Raw genomic sequence first — 18,134 nt, forward strand, 5'->3', positions numbered from 1 at the left:
TAATTTAATCTGTGATATTTCAGGTTACTGGTTTTAGATTTGAAGAGCTGCAGACTTACAATTTCATAAAATCTCCAACTGATTTACATCCAATGTGTCTCATCTCTAAGAAATCAGTTAAAATTATGTTATACTACTGTCATTACTGTATTTAAGTAAAACCGGGCTCTTTTATGCACTGTGGCCATATTTTCATCTGAATTTTCAACACAAAGAAAACACTCCTAAAATTTTGAACATACAGACATTATTATTTTTAATTGTGTTTTTCCTCTTTGCTGTAGAGCCCTTGTACTGAGGTAAGTTTATATTTAGAATATTTTTAGGGAAACCTGGTCATGAATCCTCTCTAGTACCTGGTGAATTTCCCAGGGAATACGTAATATTGGGACACGCATCCAAGAGACACTTCTTGAAAGAACAGTAACCCATCGTAATATGAATCGTCAAATCAACAAATCCATCTCTCATGGCAAAAATGAATTAACTTAACCATGAAATGCAACTGCAATAGGGAAATTCCCCATCGACATTTCTGAAGTCCGCATTGTGTAAACAATCAAAGCCAAAAGTATTCAGTTATTTACAGAATAAGACAGCCAGCTGTAAGTTCAGTTATTTCAGTAATCAGATTAGGCAAACATTAAAACCAAAGACCATAATTTTTTTTTCAATAATTTAATCTATTGACATTTTCCCCCCGGCTGTCATAACAACCAAACACCAACGTTAAACAAATGTGGCTACAGTGTAATTATTACTTTTAAAAAGAAAATTTGAGAAATATGTGGATATTTATAATTCAATTATTTTAACTACTATTGCAACAAACATAAAACAACAAAAAAAAACAAAAAAAAAAACAAACAAACACCACCTTATTATTTACAACGATACGAAATGCGATCATCGCCGTTATTTTTATTATTGCCATCATGGTAGTCGTTGCAGCAGCACCACTGGCAGTGGCAATAGCAGTTTTATTTTCTTTGAAGCCAGTACATAACTGCACATTCTCCAGCAGTTATAACAGGGCTGATCTCAGTTAAAAGTAGTTGGTGCAGTTTGAATGAGGAATATAATTGCATACGTGAAAGTTAATCAGAAAATCTGTGTAAAAATCTGTAAATTTAAATCAGTTGATGTGTTAAACAACATGGTCCGAAGGCGTTCCGTGGCAGGTTGTAGCCGCGAAAAGTGACATTATGAGAGAAACTTCCCTAATTACAGTCACACGTGATCACTTTGACAGAAGGGAGCGTCGTATGCGGGCTGCCATTATCCTTCCGCCAGGAGAAAGAAATAACTTCATTTTGGAACTTTTTCGATTTAAATAAACACGCATGTGAGCAGAATATCATGTGCGTGTAATATGAATAGTTGAAATATCGTCGATTTCTATTACATTTGTTAATTTTGAACGAACCGTGGAACTAGATGTTGACGGCGGCGTGATATGTGTTCTAAAATCCCAGCCTGCTCTACCTTCTTTTTTTCCTTCGGTGGAGGCCATTATGGGAGCCTGAGAGTTCAGCTGGAGCGAGAAGAGCGAGAAAAGAAGATGATTCCCCGGGACGGAGCTGTCAAACTGATCCGTGAAGCTTCTTGATCTTTGTATAGTTTGCACACATCTAAGGTGGAGCCTGTCACTTTTTCAGATGTGTTCCTGGCAATCAGTCGACTACAATGTTAAATCGTTAGGAGGCTTTTGGATCGAAAAGGGGGGTATCGTTAGCCATTGTTGCTAGCTAGCGCTAGCTAGTTAGCTAGCGAGCTAGCTACGTCTGGCTGACTGGATACGGGTTTCGGGAACCGGTGAGTTCTTGGTCGTCTCACCGTCGATCGCAACAGCTGCGATTGAGCCATCAGCTTGGACGGAATAGGACAACTGCATGTATTTGATTTGCAGGTGTTCGCAAGACGAATTGCATGATTGGGAAAGTCGGGCCCGCACGGAGGAGCACAGCAAGGCCCGTCTTTATGATCCAGAGGAAGCCTGTCTAATCCTACCGACAGTCACTGCTAGCTCTGCTGGCTAGCCCGTCTCTGCGAGGACCTGCGAAATTCAGAAAGCCGGACAGAGCAGGCTCGCTGACTTCGAAAGTCACGACCAGACGGCCAATACAAGAAAAACCTGTTTTCATCATTTACCCCCTATAGACTCCTGTCACCTGCTGCAATGACTGCCATTATAAAAGAAATTGTCAGCCGGAACAAAAGGAGATATCAAGAGGATGGGTTCGACCTGGACTTAACATGTATCCTTCCCCGTGTCCCTTATTTCCGTTGTGTTCGGAATATCGATCCATATCATGTAACGGTTATGATAACGACCTAAACTGGAACCTTAAACGCCAGTGGAGTAACGTGAGGTAGCTAACTTCTCTGCTACTCTGCTAACTGCCTCGATGTTTAGACAGCGCTGCTTTGCTGTCACCAAGCATGTTTGAAAGATGGTGGATCTGTCAAACCGGCATGCATAAATGTCATAGTGGTATTGCAGCTGTAATGTTTCATCGCACCGGCCCTGAATGTGTTTTCGATCAAACGTCGGGTCTTCTTGCTCGCACACCACCCCCCTGATCTAGCATCTAGCTTAATGTTGTGACATTAAGTGGCATCTAGTTAGCCATAGCCAGTTAGATGATGTTTGATCTCTATCACTTATGGTCTACTTCTGTGTATGTATTTAAATGTCCCACTGTTACATTTTATGACGAGGCCGGCTAATGATGTAATTGCAAGAATTTGCTCAAGCTTTCTTTGGAGTTATATGCCTTACGTTAATTTATAGATTCCTCAGTGGGCCATCAATGTATTTGTAATTACCGTATTATTGTCATTCAGTCATTACCCGTCTTCCAGGGGGCTGAATTGCAATCTTAAAGCCCCCAGAAGTTATAGTTTTTCACTAACTGTTAGCTGATACAGTGTGGTGCCACTGGTCCTGGAGTCATTTCTTTTAAGTTGTTTGGTCTGCTATGTGCTAAATAACCAAATATTGCGGTTGCCATTGGCCAAATTAATGTAAAGTGATGTTGATGACAGTGAGTGATGGTATGCATGCGGTATCAATGCTGTGGCATCCTTTATTTCTACTTTTGAGTTTGACAGTGAGTCCATTAATTAATATCGCACTGCGTAGACTTTACTTTCTAACTTGGTCATTTGCATTATTTTAGAAATGCCAAAATATAAACCTTCCTGCACTTGCAACTATCAATACTTGCAGACGTTATGTCACGCTGCCTTAAGGCCTTTGGACGTATCAGAATGAAACAAGATTTACACGATAGCTTGTGCTAGACTATTTCTGTATTTTCTGTTATTGATATAATTTGTTATTAATCTGATGGTAGAGAAAAGGCAACTAATAAGGTGGAAAAATAGTAATGGCTTGCAGGGTCATGTCACTCTCGCTTTCCTATAAGTAATAGTGCTCTATATTTTAGACTTCTACAGATAGGGAATTTAATTTGACAATAATGCTGAGTACTTGTATGCCTCCCATGAATGGAGAAGTTAAATGTTTCTCTTTAGTTTCAGTCCCCATATGCATGTCAGAAGCACTGTTCCAAAATCAGGCTATTGAATTTGCTTGACCCTACTGTATTTGGAAAAGTAGATGATGAAACTTGGATCGAAAAGTTTCTTCAGAAGTATCTCACCTGGTTGTATGTTGTGGCGAAAGATGGTCATATCTTGCTGTAATATACAAACTCTACTGTGCACTTGATGCTGGCGTGAAGGGGTCATGTCACTAAGAAGTGCCATCTCTTAAGTTTTAAGTCTCATGTTAGGGTTAGGGATAAGGTTCGGGTCCTTCTCAGTCTATCTGTGTTATCATTTTGGCATGGTGTCTAAAACAATATGGGCTCTACGTGGTTATGTAATGCAGTATCACAGTTCTGGGAATTGCCCTTAAAATAGAGTTGCCTGTGATCCTGTATCAGCATTGCTGTCTGAGTGAGCTCCCTCTCTCTTACCCTCTCAACCCACCACCTCTCCTTTGCTCTTTTTCTTGACTACTCCCACTCTAATTCTCCCTCCCTCTGCTAACCCCCTTTCCTCTGCTCTCCTCCTTTCCTGTCCTCCCCAACCCCCTCCTCGCTCTGCACTTGCCGGTTTCCCCCCCACCCCCCCATTCTCATTTGTGGATTTGGCGTATGCATAGAACCAAGGCAGGACTGGCTTTAACAAATAGGCATTCTTGATTTTCTGTGTATCTTTCTCCTGCTTTTTCTCTCACTCAAAGTTCCATGAGGGGTCTTGCATGTGCATTTCCTCCCAGCTGCAGGGGACCAAGTTCCCCGTGCCCTGGGCTGAGGCTCTCCTGGGAGCTGTGAAGCTTTTTAAAAACACTTAGAATAGTCTTACTGTGATCACTTTGCCAGTAGGTCCAAGGGTTTGAGTAACCTATTAAAAAACATAGAAAAACTGTATCTGGCTCCTAATTAGGTCTTTACGGCATAAGTGGAAGGGATTATGGCAAAGTATGCATAGATAGGGTCCGGATTTGTAGGCTGCTTGGAAGTAGCCCGACAGTATTCGGATATCAGTATAGATTAGTTATTGGGCTTGTTGATTCTTGTGTTCACATACTTTACCTGCATGAAGCAGCAGCAGGGTGAATAATGAACCTGGTTTTATGAACGATAGCTACTTCCATGTGAAATAATAATCTGGGCTGGATGTCACCTGCTTTTAACTCAGTTTAGCTGCCCAAAACAATGAAATTAAGGTGATAAGGTTTGCATGTAGAGTTTTACCTCTCCTCCAAATGTGGCTGTTCAGCTCTCTTTAGATCATTTAGCAAATTCTTTGAAAATGTAAAAAATTGCTTGTCTTTGATTGTACTTGCACAGAACTGCTGATAGCAAAGTACTGTTGGCTGTTTGTTTCCAAAGTGATCTGGTTCTAGATAACCATCTGCTTGAAATTAGAAAAATCCAATGAGAAATATTGATCCTTTTTCTATTTGACACAACACAGGAAGCATAAGAAAAGGTTACCCTTTCGTTAGTGGTTATAGTGTGAAAACCCACAGCTTTTTGCCATCGGTGGATTATCAGTTACAGGAAGGCGTTTTTGAATTCATGCATGCCAACTCCATTATTCTTTTTATCACAACATATCAGTAATGTGTGCCTTTAAGATTGTATTAATGTCACTGTATATTTGGCTGTGACACTTTCCATCTCCTGTGCTGAAATAGAGAGCCCTGTTCAATGATGTAAAAATTGCAGGAATTGTGATGCAGCTGGAAGTTACTTGTTGATTGATTTAATGTGTGTGCATCATGACGTTGATGCATGGGTTTTTCATAGATAGCCGTTTCAAACTGTTGTGAAGAACCCAAATGAGAGATAAGTTGAACATTTGCAATCATCCCAATATAACTTTAGTTTCTAAAAATACCTGCAGGTCAGAGAGCAGACACTCTTCTTGTGCACCCACATGTGGCCTGGCTTGAGCAGGAGCGCTGTTACTCCCGTCCTTTCTTCTCACTGTCAAGGCCATCTGTCACAACACGTGGAAACACACACACTGCTCAGCACCCCTCCTCTGTGTTCTCATCTATCCACCACTACAGTGACACCCTCATATTGACATTTGCTGAAACTTTTTCACGCTCTGTCGCTCATTCATATATATGTGCTCTAATTTCTTATTGATGGAATACATTTTTACACAGAATTCAATTTATTTATTGCTTGTATTTGTTGCATATGTATTGAAAGGATCAGTATCCTAGGTCGTGCTGGGCAAAAGGGAAAAAAGTCATTACGGAGAAGATTCTTTTGGATATTCAGGCTTAGAAATGGGGGGGTGGCATTTAATTAGCATAAGTGCTTATTTTCAGAGACTTTTTGTTACTCTTTAGGGAATTTCTTGCTGGTTTTGTCTTTTTTTTTGGTTAATATTATCTGGTGAATTCTTGCTGATGAATTTACGAATGGTCAAAATCCACAATGCAACAATGTTCTGTTTGAATTCTGTTAAATGTCTGATCTCTTTTCTGTACTTTTATGTCTTATTTTGATTGATATGTTTTGATTTTCATTAATATGCAGAATGTATACTTCCTTGACTTCACGTCTGAACAGATATATACCCAAACATCATTGCTATGGGCTTTCCAGCTGAGCGACTCGAAGGCGTGTACAGAAACAATATAGATGATGTAGTTCGGTGAGTTGTGCTGGCTTAATGTCAGAGGGTGAACAAGTGTAGGAAAAGTATTTTGTTGAATGTGTATTTTTTTGCATTGATCTCATAGACGATTTCTCTTTGGTTATGTTCTCTGGAAACAGGTTTCTGGATTCAAAACATAAAAACCATTACAAAATCTACAACCTGTAAGTCCTTCACGTTTTCTCTATCGTAACTGCTCTTTTCACTCACCAACTTCCTCTGTTTCACCGCTGACTGGATTTTCTTCTTCCCGTTTCAGCTGCGCAGAAAGACACTACGATGCTGCCAAATTTAACTGCAGAGGTATGCCAACTTACATGTTCACTTGAGCCTTTTTCCGCTAAAAAAAAAGTCTCATATTATGCCAGAGGCAAACACCTGATGACTCACAATGTTGTTGAATCTCACAAAATGTCCATTTTCTCCCTCCCTTTCATCCTGACCTATCTGCTGCTGTGTTCCTGTCTACATTTTTATATATATATTATTTATTTATTTTTTTTCATCTCATTACAACTTTGCTTGGGTCTGCATCTGGTCACGCATCAGTTGCACAGTACCCCTTCGAAGACCACAACCCTCCTCAGCTGGAGCTAATTAAGCCGTTCTGTGAAGACCTGGACCAGTGGCTCAGCGAGGATGACAATCACGTGGCGGCCATTCACTGTAAGGCTGGGAAAGGCCGTACTGGAGTCATGATCTGCGCCTATCTCCTTCATCGGGGCAAATTCCTGGAGGCCCAAGAAGCACTTGACTTTTATGGTGAAGTCAGGACAAGGGACAAGAAGGTTAGACAACCTATTCTCTATCCTTGTCAGTTTAGTTAGTCATTGCAAATGTGGCGGGCCCTGATGTTTGTTTCATGGATTACCTTTTTTGATATTTGTTATAAATTAAAGTCTGGAAGAGTTCAATGTTACATGATAATTTTTGAAAAATCAGCACAGCTGTTTGCTAGGTTTTTGAGTTGCCAAATAACCAACTAACCCAGAGATATCAACTACCTGTCATATCTATCATATTATTGATCTGCTAAGTATGTCAATGCCTGGCCTCTACCACCCTTCTTTAAAAAAAATAAAAGTATATGTCACTTTTGTCCTACTTCTCTGAATGGCAGCAGCACTAACTCTTTGTTAAATAAATTAAAAACATGCATCTTTTGAATACAACAATCAAAGATGCAAAAATGCTATAGCGGTTGTCCATACACATGTTCTATGCATATTTAAAATCTGGCCATGGAAAGAAACAAAAAATGTCAAACCTGATTAAACATCTTTGGAGGATGAAAAAAAAGTTGCTGTATTGATCAAAAAGAAATGTTTGGTGCAATGGAAATTGATTCTGTGAACATTTGATGCATAGAAATGTCATCAAAAATGGTAGCCTGTGAAATGAAAGGTACTTTCCTTGAATGAATCACTGACACATTAACAATATTGCATTGAATAAATCAATGAAACGTATTCCCCCCCTGCAGGGGCAAAGCCAAGTACCCTCAGAACTATCGCCACTTACTGACAATTGTGATGAACCAACTTTGCTCAATGTTTATGAATGAAAGCCCATGCAAATTTTGCCTTTCCTAAGCTGTTTTTTTTTTTTTTTTTAAATCATTTTTATGCATGTGATTCATTTAGATGGAAAACCAACAAGTGTTTTCAGTGCAAATTGATTAAAATACCTATTTTGGTACTAGTTGTATTTTTGGACTTGCACTCACAAGGCCAAATTCTCAAGAGTTCTCTTCACTACTTTCAAGAACTTTTGGTACTGTGAACCTCTTAAGAGTGCTATGTTTTTGTCATTTGAAAAAAACAAACTGATGAGAATAAGGAAAAGTTAATCTATTTAGGGCGGACAAGCTAGCTCTGAACCCTTAAAAAGAATCCACGCTACCAGTTACTTAGGTCACCATGACTAGAAGATGCCCTCACAATATCTGTCTATTGGTTGTCTGACAATTTCTCTTAGTGGTAACATCTGAGTTGGAAACCGAGGGCAACAACAGAATAGCTGAGGCAAGAAAGAAAAAAAAATGTTTTCAACTGTCCATAATGCCAACCTACTTGTAAATGATGTTTTAAGAGATGCAAACGCTTCAAAATACTATTCCACTTCTATTAAGATAGATAGATGTGTGATATTTCAAAATAACTGCTGGTAGTAGTTCTGTCTCTGTTTAGAAGAGCTGAGAGATTGTTCCCTTCATTTTTGCTTGATACAGAAAATTTTGTCTACTGGTAATTTTTTCTTTTTTTTGACTGTTTTTCCACCTCTTTTTTTTTTCTAAAACAGTGAAAATTTGCCATTTCCTGAGCAAAACTAAAAGGGAACAACTCTCACACATTCCTCCAATTCTTTTTTAATTTATTAGGCCTTTGTTTGTTTGTTTGTATGTGAGACTGTCAAACAAAATGAACTGAAAATTACATTCCTATGTAAATAATTTCATCCGGCCATGTTTTTTTCTCAGCCATGCAAAGTCCACTTGCAGGTGCTTTTCTCTAATTCATCTGTGACACAAGTCTGGCACTTCTTAATATAAACGTTTTTTTTTTTTTCTGCTATTGCAGGGAGTAACAATCCCAAGCCAGCGCCGCTATGTCTACTACTACAGCTACCTACTGAAGAACCAGCTAGTGTACAAGCCGGTGGCGCTCCTCTTCCACAAAATGGTGTTCGAGACTCTCCCCATGTTCAGCGGGGGCACCTGCAGTGAGTCACACTACTGTTCAACTTTAAACTAGGGCGTAGGCATGCATAGTGCTGTTCAAACAGAATAAGAGCTCTGGATAGTGTTGTGCACTGTAAGGCTCACCCACGCTACACCCCAATATGTCGAACAGAGCAGGTACTCTCATGGTGGAGCTGTGTCATAACTGGGCACCAAATTATTGAATTCACTGCTGTATTTTCGGACCTTTGACTAATAAGGCCAAATTCTTACTCATTAAGTCCTCTGTTTGCTGCTTTCAAGAAGTTTTTATTTTGACCTTTTTGAAAAATTTGCCTTGAATTAAATCAATGCCATTTGACCTAAATGGAATTTTCAAATATTATTAGGATCATAGGATGTCTTTCCTTGGCATCCTCTCACTGAAGAAAAACACATGACAGATATCAGTTGCTGATTTAACAATTTTATAAGCTCATGAGATCAGAAAGCCTCTAAAAAGCAGAGCAAGGAGACCCTTGGAAAATCACACACATATATTATATATGTATTACTGCTTCATTTGGAGTTTATTTTTTACCTGTAATGTTGTTGTTTCTCACTCCCCACACACACAAGTGGACTATGCATGCTTAATTTCACCATAAGCAGAAAGTAACTGAAATGTAAAAGAAACAAAACATTTTCCTTCACACTGAAAAACATCATTATTAAGTGTAATATTGAACTTTAAACAAATCCTTGCATATTTGCTCAAAGTGTAATGGTGTTTAAAAATGTAAATGTATCTTCTTTAGGTTGCACTATTTACAGTTTAGGTGGAAACTCACTAGATAATCCTTTACTCTTTATCAAATGTGTCTGAGTCACACAATGTTGTGCTTTTGTTCTATCTAAATATGTCTGTCAGAAAAAGCAACCCCTCCTCAATTTCTTTGGCTTTTCACCCTAACGCCTAACTGCTCTGAATGGCCTTGACTCTATGGATTCTTCTCTTAACTTGCTTTTTTGAAGGACCTATTCTGAGTTTGGCATGTTGACACACAGAAATCCATGTTCTACCCTGAGGTTGCAGCACACCACAGAAAAAGGGGACATGTAACACATCACAGTTTTGTTAGTCACAAAAGGAGATTTTTTTTGATTGTTAGCAACTTCAAGTCCACACTTTCTTCTCTCCACCTTGTATTTCTAATTACATATCTGCTCTCTTGTCAATTTTTCAACCAATATTTTGTTTTATCCAAAGTATATAGATGTGAATATTTGTGAAGACCAGTTGTATTTCTTCCTACTGTGCCGTCAAAAACCTGACAAGACAGCCAGGCCCTGTATGTGATAATCTCCTTCTTTCTCTCTAAGGGGACAGTACCGTTAAAAACAGGAGCGAGCCAACCCCTCAGGGCTTCAAGAAAGGGAATTGGCATTGGGGTAAATGACTTTTATGCATTATTATTTTACTCGTTTTGTTTTATGTGGCCCCAGGGGTTTATCATTAGGCAGTTGAAGTCAAAGGCAAACTTGTTGCCTTGCAGGGTTGGAACAAGGCTAGCTCCACCCCAAGCAGCGCTCTCATCGTGACAGGAAGGGAATGTTTTAATCTCTTCTTGATGCATTGGTCCAATACATAAACCATGGTTTTCCATCAGAATAGGGTCCACTTTCTTTGGTTCTGGGTCTATTTGGGTGTTACATTGTGTGGTCTGTTACTTTCCTTTCTTTCCTCTTATTTTTAATTGTTTTTTTCTTATTTTGCACTTAACTCCATGGAGGATGCTCTGTTTTGTCAAACTCATGTAATAACACTGTCTCCTCTGTAACTCTTGTCTTTTGTTTCTCAACCTTGCCCCTTCACAATTTTTTACCACCACACCCCTGCTCCCTTGCACCATCAACACTTTTTTTAATTTTGTTCACTTTTTCAGATCCCCAGTTTGTTGTATACCAACTTAAAGTAAAGATTCACACGTCAAACCCCACTCATACCCGGCGTGAGGACAAGCACATGTTTTTCGAATTCCCCCAGCCGCTGCCGGTTTGCGGAGACATCAAAGTGGAGTTCTTCCATAAACAGAATAAGATGATGAAGAAGGTTGGTTACGTTTTGTTTGTTTGTTTGTTTGTTTTGCCTTCATATGTGTCATTGTCAATTTTTCTGTTTATAAAGGCTTTCAGTTTTTGCTTGGGATGATCCCTCACAGGCCCTAGAAAAATAAATTTACCGTGTAGATTTATTTTGCAATGGCATTAATAAAGTCGCTTCTTTTTTTATTAATAAGTTATATGAGAAGTGCAGAAACAAGTATTGCCTCTAAAGTCTTTTTGTTAAAATATCATCAGAATCTGATATGAAATCGTTCCACTGGATGGACATTTTGTATAAAACGTAAGCATGGAAAATTAGGTGTATTTCAGGATCATTTATAAAGAAACTACTTGTGTCCTTATTGCTTCCCCCCTTTGCACAAAATGTGTATTATACTTGGGGTTCTACTAGCTCTATTTAGGGGTCAGCACCTAAAAATAAATATCAAATACTTCATAATGTGTTCATCTCTGTTCTCCAGGACAAAATGTTTCACTTCTGGGTGAACACCTTCTTCATTCCTGGACCAGAGGAGAGCGGGGACAAGATGGAGAATGGTGCAGTGAACAATGTAGAGAGCCAGCAGGGGGGACCAGCCCAGGTCCAGCCGCAGAGTGCTGAGAGCAGGGACAGCAGCAGGGAAAGCGACAGGGACTACCTCATCCTGACGCTCACTAAGAATGACTTGGACAAGGCCAACAAAGACAAAGCTAACCGCTACTTTTCGCCAAACTTCAAGGTAAGCTCATACAAAAATAGTTTATTTTTCAGTATGTTTCTTCATTGTTTACTTCTATTTGCTGTTTGTTTCGCACAGGTGGTAATTTGTTTGTTCTAAATGTTCAATTATAGGTGAAGTTGTATTTTACAAAAACCGTGGAGGAGCCTTCAAACTCTGAGGCAAGCACTTCGACATCCGTCACCCCGGACGTTAGCGACAATGAGCCAGACCATTATCGATACTCTGACACCACTGACTCTGATCCGGAAAATGAACCTTTTGATGAAGAGCAGCACACGCAAATCACGAAAGTGTGAACTCTTTTTAAACAGGAAAAGAAGAAATTATACACCAGAAAAAAGGAGAAAACTTGAATACAAACTCAAAAGAAGAACCTTTGTCCCTTCCCTCCCCCAGACGGCAATAGAATATCACCATGTCAAATGCCAATTTTAGGGAAAAAAAGATAAATATCCTGACCAATATATTGTTTTTCTTTTTATTTTTCTTTTTTTCTTTGGCACGGCCATTTACCATGTGCAAGGTATTGACACTGTTGCCCCATGGGAAAAGGTGCTGTAGCTATAAAAATGTGTTTATATATATATACATACGTATATGTATATACATATATACATGCATATATAAACAACTTTTTTGTGTCAAAGACAATGGAAAGAGTACCACAATCAGGAGATGGGAGTTGAAGTGGGAGAAGTTTGAATGATGTACTAGGACAATGCTGCTCCTTCTCCTGTCTAAACCAAGGCCAGTGCTGCTGTCACTTTGTTTCACTCCCCCTCCCACCCCCTCACCCACGCCCCATCTTTTACTCTGCCTCCCCCCTATCCTATCCTCCTTTACTGTGAATGCTTCTTGTGCTCTTTGCAGGCTGTCTCACGTGACTTTTGGCCTTTGTGCAGTGCAAACTGCATGCTGGCCGTGGGTTGGGGTGGGTGGGGTTATGAAGAGGCTGTGATGACGTCTAAGCATTGCCATTCCTGTTCCCACTGTGTATACGTTAAATTATGCAGAACAAGGCATCCCATGTAATTGTTAATGTTTTTTTATCCTAAGATAATAAAAATATAATACACAAAACAGCAGGGAGACAAGTGTTTGCAATAATGTCAACACTACATTTAAAGGACAATGGTGACTTGCATGTATTGAAATTGGCGTCCATCCCTAATAAATGTATGCAATGTTGTCTTTTCTTAAAGAGACCAATTTTGAAATGTGTCTTCTGCATGGGGTTCCCCAGTGCTTTGAGTCATGCTTCGAAAATTACATCAGAGGGATTATGTAATATATTCCCTTCACTCTGCAGTTAATGGAAAATACGCAGAGTGAGAATGAATTTCATATTATGTATGTTTTTGCAAGACCTTGGCTGACAATTGAGGAAACCGCTCAAACCCCATAACCTGGATGTACAAGGTTGTATGTTGGGGATAAAGTGCTCGGCTTCAGGAGAAAAATGCTGTAAAGCAGGTTGTCATTGCAGCTGCTGGAGCTGTGTTAACAGTTACTTCCTGCTTTAAAGGTCAGTGCTGCAAATAGCAGGTGGGACCTGAGGTAGGGAAATGGAAGGATTATTTAAAAAGTTCAGCTGAGGGCGTAGAGCCCACTTCAAACAAACAAGCAAGCCAGGCATCTACATTTGATGGTGTTCAGTGGGGGAGGCAAGTCCACTGATTATCACACTTTTACTAAGTTTGCCTTTTACTCTTCATGGGAACTGTTATTTTTTGATTGTACATTTCCTGGGCAATTTCAAAGCAAACGCCTTTGAAAATTGATAAGTTGAGCATTTCTAAGTGTAACATTGCCTAACCTTGGGAACCGTCAGCGTTGCAAGCTGAGTGGTTGTTGCTGGTTAATTGAGGCATTCTCCACTTGAAATGAGGAGAGGAAGGAAAGGCTACCAGCCCAGGAGGGAGGAGCAGGAGGCCTCACTGAGACGAGCCTGCTCTACTTGCAGTTGTACCAATCCCCAAATGAAAGAGTAACAGGATTAACGACCATGTCACTGTGATAGGAGAGCAGAGAGTGGCAAGACCCAGACTACAGCACATCCCCAAGTCCCCTGATAAAGTATGAATTTACGATTATATGAACACACACACACACGAACATATATATATATATATATATATATATATATAGTTTTTTTTTTTTAAGAAATGTTCCACCCTCTGTGGCAAGCAATCACATAATCCCTTCTGCTGTATTAAGACCATCCCCAGCTCTTTCGTGTTGATAGAGACATCAAAGCTAACCAGTGCAGCGACGAATAAGACAGGCAGAAGTCGCAGGGGCCCAATTGTAATTGGCTGAACTGAGAGGGAGGGAGAGACTGGTAGATTAATAATGAATGTGCTGCGCTGAGTTGAGGGAGACCAGAGAGATGCCTTAGCTCTCCACAAATGGGCAAGAATGAAGAAGGCCTGACTTGACCAGAACTCGTCTTGTGTTTTACATTGTCCTCTTTATCACTTACACGTAATCATAAAGGCACAAAAGCATCTGAAATGTCAGTAAATAGCCTCTGTATACCTTGAGCACAAGCTTTGACTTAAAATGAGATGCACAGGAGACTAGGAGAAGTCTTGCTTTTGAAGTTATTAGACATTCAAAACTGCTCAGACCTTTCTTGGTCTCAGGACAGAACAAGAAAAGAAAAATAATTCTAAATTGGTAATATATACAGCCATTTTTCTTTAACATAGTATTGATCACTTGGGGCATCATTCTCTATATCTTAGCCATCATGGGCCACAAGCAGCCTCGTTGGTAGTGTCCAGGTTGCAGTTAAGGGTTCAGTTTTTTCGTCACCAATGTTTTGACAGGTGAGGGGGAGCTCGGGAACCAAACCAGGAGCTTTCGGTTCCAACGCAACCGCTCTTACCACCGCAGCCATGCTGTCCCCCACAAAAAAAAAAATGTTCAATGCTACTCTCTTCATCATGGATGCATTTTACCTGCCACAAAAGGGATAATGACAAATGTGAACTAGGAGGGCATACTGCTGAGTTTAGTTCTGCAACAAGCTCAATAAGGGTTAATATTTTAATCTAAATGAAACAATTCTTCTCCCCCAAATCCTTTCTGGGCTTTTTCACCATCCCATCCACTGAGTAAGAATAATCCAAAAACATTTTTTTTTTTAAAATCAGATCGATATTAATGAGTCCAGGCCTTTGTCTTTGCCAGTGTAAAATATGCAGTTTCATGACATATAAAAATAATCTACCAACATTGTTTTTTCTTCATCCGTGCTATACCCTATGAAATTTTATGAACATCTCTCATATGATTGGAGTTTTGACAGACAAACCAGCATATTAGAATAACCACTTACAATCAAAAACACGAGTGGCATTAAATTTTGATTTACAAATAAATACCATGAAATGGGGTAAACCTTTGAGAAAATTTAATACCAGAAGCCAAACAAACTAGACAAAACTGAGTAACACAAACAGATCTTTAGTTATTTAAAAAGGCGCACGTAGAACATGCCTGTCGATCCAGTTAGACATATTGCTAACTGGGATTGTTACAGCATTTGTAAATAATATAAAAACAATGCACTTTGAGCCACCAAAATGTGCACACTGTTATATGATAGGTATATCTGGCATTATAGAAGTGGTGACCTGGAGAATAATTAATAAATACTCAAGAGATCAATGGAAATATATATCTTGAGAAGCAGGAGAACTTCACAACATATCTGACAACATGGGCCACAAGTGTGTGTATTATATTTTTCTCACAATGACAAAATTATGTTCTATTTAAAAAAAATAATAGCCCTCTAAATACTATCCATCACACCACTGAGAAAAGAGAACCATAGACATGTAAGCATATTATTGCGACCAAATACAGAGGGGTGGGCATTGAGGGGGGCAGTCTGGCCTACAAATAGAAGATAAACCCAAGCTGGTAACCCCATTTCCCTTCCATCTGTTGGTAGCAGTTGTAGATCATGGCTGCACTCACCAGGACCTGGCAACCCATCCCCCAAGTCCTCTTTCTCAGGCTGACTGCACAGCTGTGTTGCGTTTGGATTAGGCCAAGAATAAAACAGGAAGTAGAAATTAAACAAAAGCTTTAACACACACACACACACACACACACACACACACACACACACACACACACACACAGGGAAACGCACACTCATGCAGACATCGTAAGTTCTGCTACTAAAGGCTTGGTAGCCGCAGAACAACTAAGAGGCTGTAGAAAAAGTGCAAACACCCACACATGCAGACTATCGTGCTCATAGATATGCATAAATATAATACAGTATGTAAAAAGTCATACCATGCCTCCCACAGACTCACATAACCCCACTCAGGACCACAGGCATATCATTTCTCTATGTGCACACTCATGGTCTCCCATATGGTCTTTTAACATGCTAAATGCCTCTCTGCCTCTCTTCACGGTGGTCTGCTGCGATGGCTGATTGGGAAAACAAGCAAATATGCTCGGCCAGTAAAGTACTTTGTGAATGAAACTACAGCAACATTTTAGTTTGCTGTCATGCAAACTTTATATTTAAAACACAAATATAAAGGATAAACATAAATGCTTCAATAATTCACTCGTGCCAACTGTAGAAAAGGAAACCATCTGTAGTCTTAACTGTGGACTATTTATCACCCTTTTTTTTTTTTTTTATTGATCCAAGATGCAAAGTTGGGATCCTGTTCAGTTTTTTCCTCTGAGACAAATGATCAACTGTTTTTTTTTTTTTTTTTTTTACAATGATCTATTTCATAAAACTTTTGGACTGATAGCCACAGTAACACTTATTCTGTATTATGTAAAAAGCATGATGACAACAATGAATGGCTCATCCAAACTTCATAATTACACTATACGATGTGTCTCACGCAGGTTTGTTTCTAACCGTGACATTGAGGTCGATTTGAAGTCGGTACCACTTTTGAATATTCACATGGTTTCTCTCTTGATGGGAATTCTCCAAAATATCCCCTTGTGGGACACAGGAACTATTCTTAATGAAGAAGTGGAATTGGGAGGGAAAAATTACATTGATGATTGGATAAACATGTTTGTTTTTTCAGAAAGGTGGATATTTAGATCTAGTTAATGGTTGTCTAGAGCACTTCCAACACCTTGCAGTTTCAAGGCATTTTACACTTGATTTCACAGTCACCTATTCACTCGTACACTGATGGCGGCAGCGCTGTTATGCAAGGCACCGACCACACCATTGGGAGCAACTGGGGAGGTTCAGTGTCTTGCCTGAGGACACTTCGGCATGCAGACAGGAGGCGCTGGGGATTGAACAACTATCCGATTGGAGGGGCACCCACTACCAACTGGGCCACCAGCAAAGTACGAATTTTACGGTACAGGGAAACATGTTTCTACACTGTACATGTGACAGTACATGTGACAATCTTGAATCATCATGTTATCCTGCTCCTCAACATGAGCTGGACAAAGTGTCACTGTATAAACAATTGAAGATAGTATTATTAATATTTAATACTGAGTCATTCATGATTCCTGAAAGGTGTACGTCAGTGTGCAAGAGGGTATGATTTTTATAAGCATTTCCCCTCATTGTTGTCAATTTGTGCATGTTTATGTCAGTCTTCATGAATACATGTCAAACATGGAAACACTTACTATGCTTTCACTTCTTACACCCGCCATCTTCCCCTCTTACTCAAAGCATGAAAATCTCTTTCTTCATTAATGATGAGCACATATCATTCTCATTGTACTTTATGGTCCTCTTAAAACCAGTAGCAAATATAAAAAGAGAAGAATCACTATGTGACAATCTGTGTAACGAAAGGACTGCATACTTACACACACACATTACTCCAACAGGAACTTGAATTGTGTTAAGTTTGGCTATCTGTGATAGGAACCCTGAAGTGAAAAGTACTCCCACTGCAGCACTTCATTTTATGTGGCTGAATTTGAAAGCAAATGCAAGTGCTCAAGATATCTAAAAGACATGGGCAATAAAAATACAGCAAAATGCTACTTGACAGAGAATTAAATGACTTGGGTTATGAGCAGTATTTGCCCATAATAGAATACTTTTTTGCCTAAGAACTGATTATCATCTGATGGTCTTTGGATGAAGATAAATGTAAGACAACTTAAAAACCTAAAAGTCTGTATTAGAAATACTATTTGTAAAATTTGTGCAACCATGAAATTACTCTTACCTCTTAACCTGTAGGGTCAGCTGGTTAGTTTTATTCATATAGCAATTTTCATGAACAGGCTTCCCATAGAGCTTGGTAATAAAAGATAAAAAGCAGATAAATGGGTCTTGATCTTCATTTTGCCCATATTGTGCAGAAGAAGAGAGTTCAGAGGATTACATGTTCACCCCTGAAATAATCTCCTGTTGTTTGAAGCATGGAGTGAAGATCAACCAACAA

At 39.3% G+C, this 18,134-nt stretch overlaps 1 protein-coding gene across 2 annotated transcripts; it reads left to right on the forward strand.

The window, feature by feature from the left end:
• The first annotated feature begins 1,486 nt into the window (after positions 1-1,486).
• Positions 1,487-12,904, forward strand: LOC147236600 (phosphatidylinositol 3,4,5-trisphosphate 3-phosphatase and dual-specificity protein phosphatase PTEN). Of its 2 annotated transcripts, XM_086171365.1 has the most exons (11): positions 1,487-1,815; positions 1,910-2,258; positions 6,108-6,192; positions 6,315-6,359; positions 6,455-6,498; positions 6,745-6,983; positions 8,775-8,916; positions 10,238-10,306; positions 10,801-10,967; positions 11,443-11,700; positions 11,814-12,904. In XM_086171365.1, exons 2-11 carry the CDS (start codon positions 2,180-2,182, stop codon positions 11,997-11,999), a joined length of 1,314 nt encoding a protein of 437 aa, XP_086027491.1. In that variant the 5' UTR covers positions 1,487-1,815; positions 1,910-2,179; the 3' UTR covers positions 12,000-12,904. The 2 variants fall into 2 exon arrangements, with proteins under 2 accessions (XP_086027491.1, XP_086027499.1); XM_086171373.1 differs by lacking the exon at positions 10,238-10,306 and having other exon boundaries at positions 1,490-1,815.
• The last annotated feature ends 5,230 nt before the right edge of the window (positions 12,905-18,134 follow it).

Source organism: Fistularia commersonii, chromosome 2 (genome assembly GCF_037954325.1).
Source record: "Fistularia commersonii isolate RoL2024-O1a breed Wild chromosome 2, RoL_Fcom_v1.0, whole genome shotgun sequence".
Classification (NCBI taxonomy): domain Eukaryota; kingdom Metazoa; phylum Chordata; class Actinopteri; order Syngnathiformes; family Fistulariidae; genus Fistularia; species Fistularia commersonii.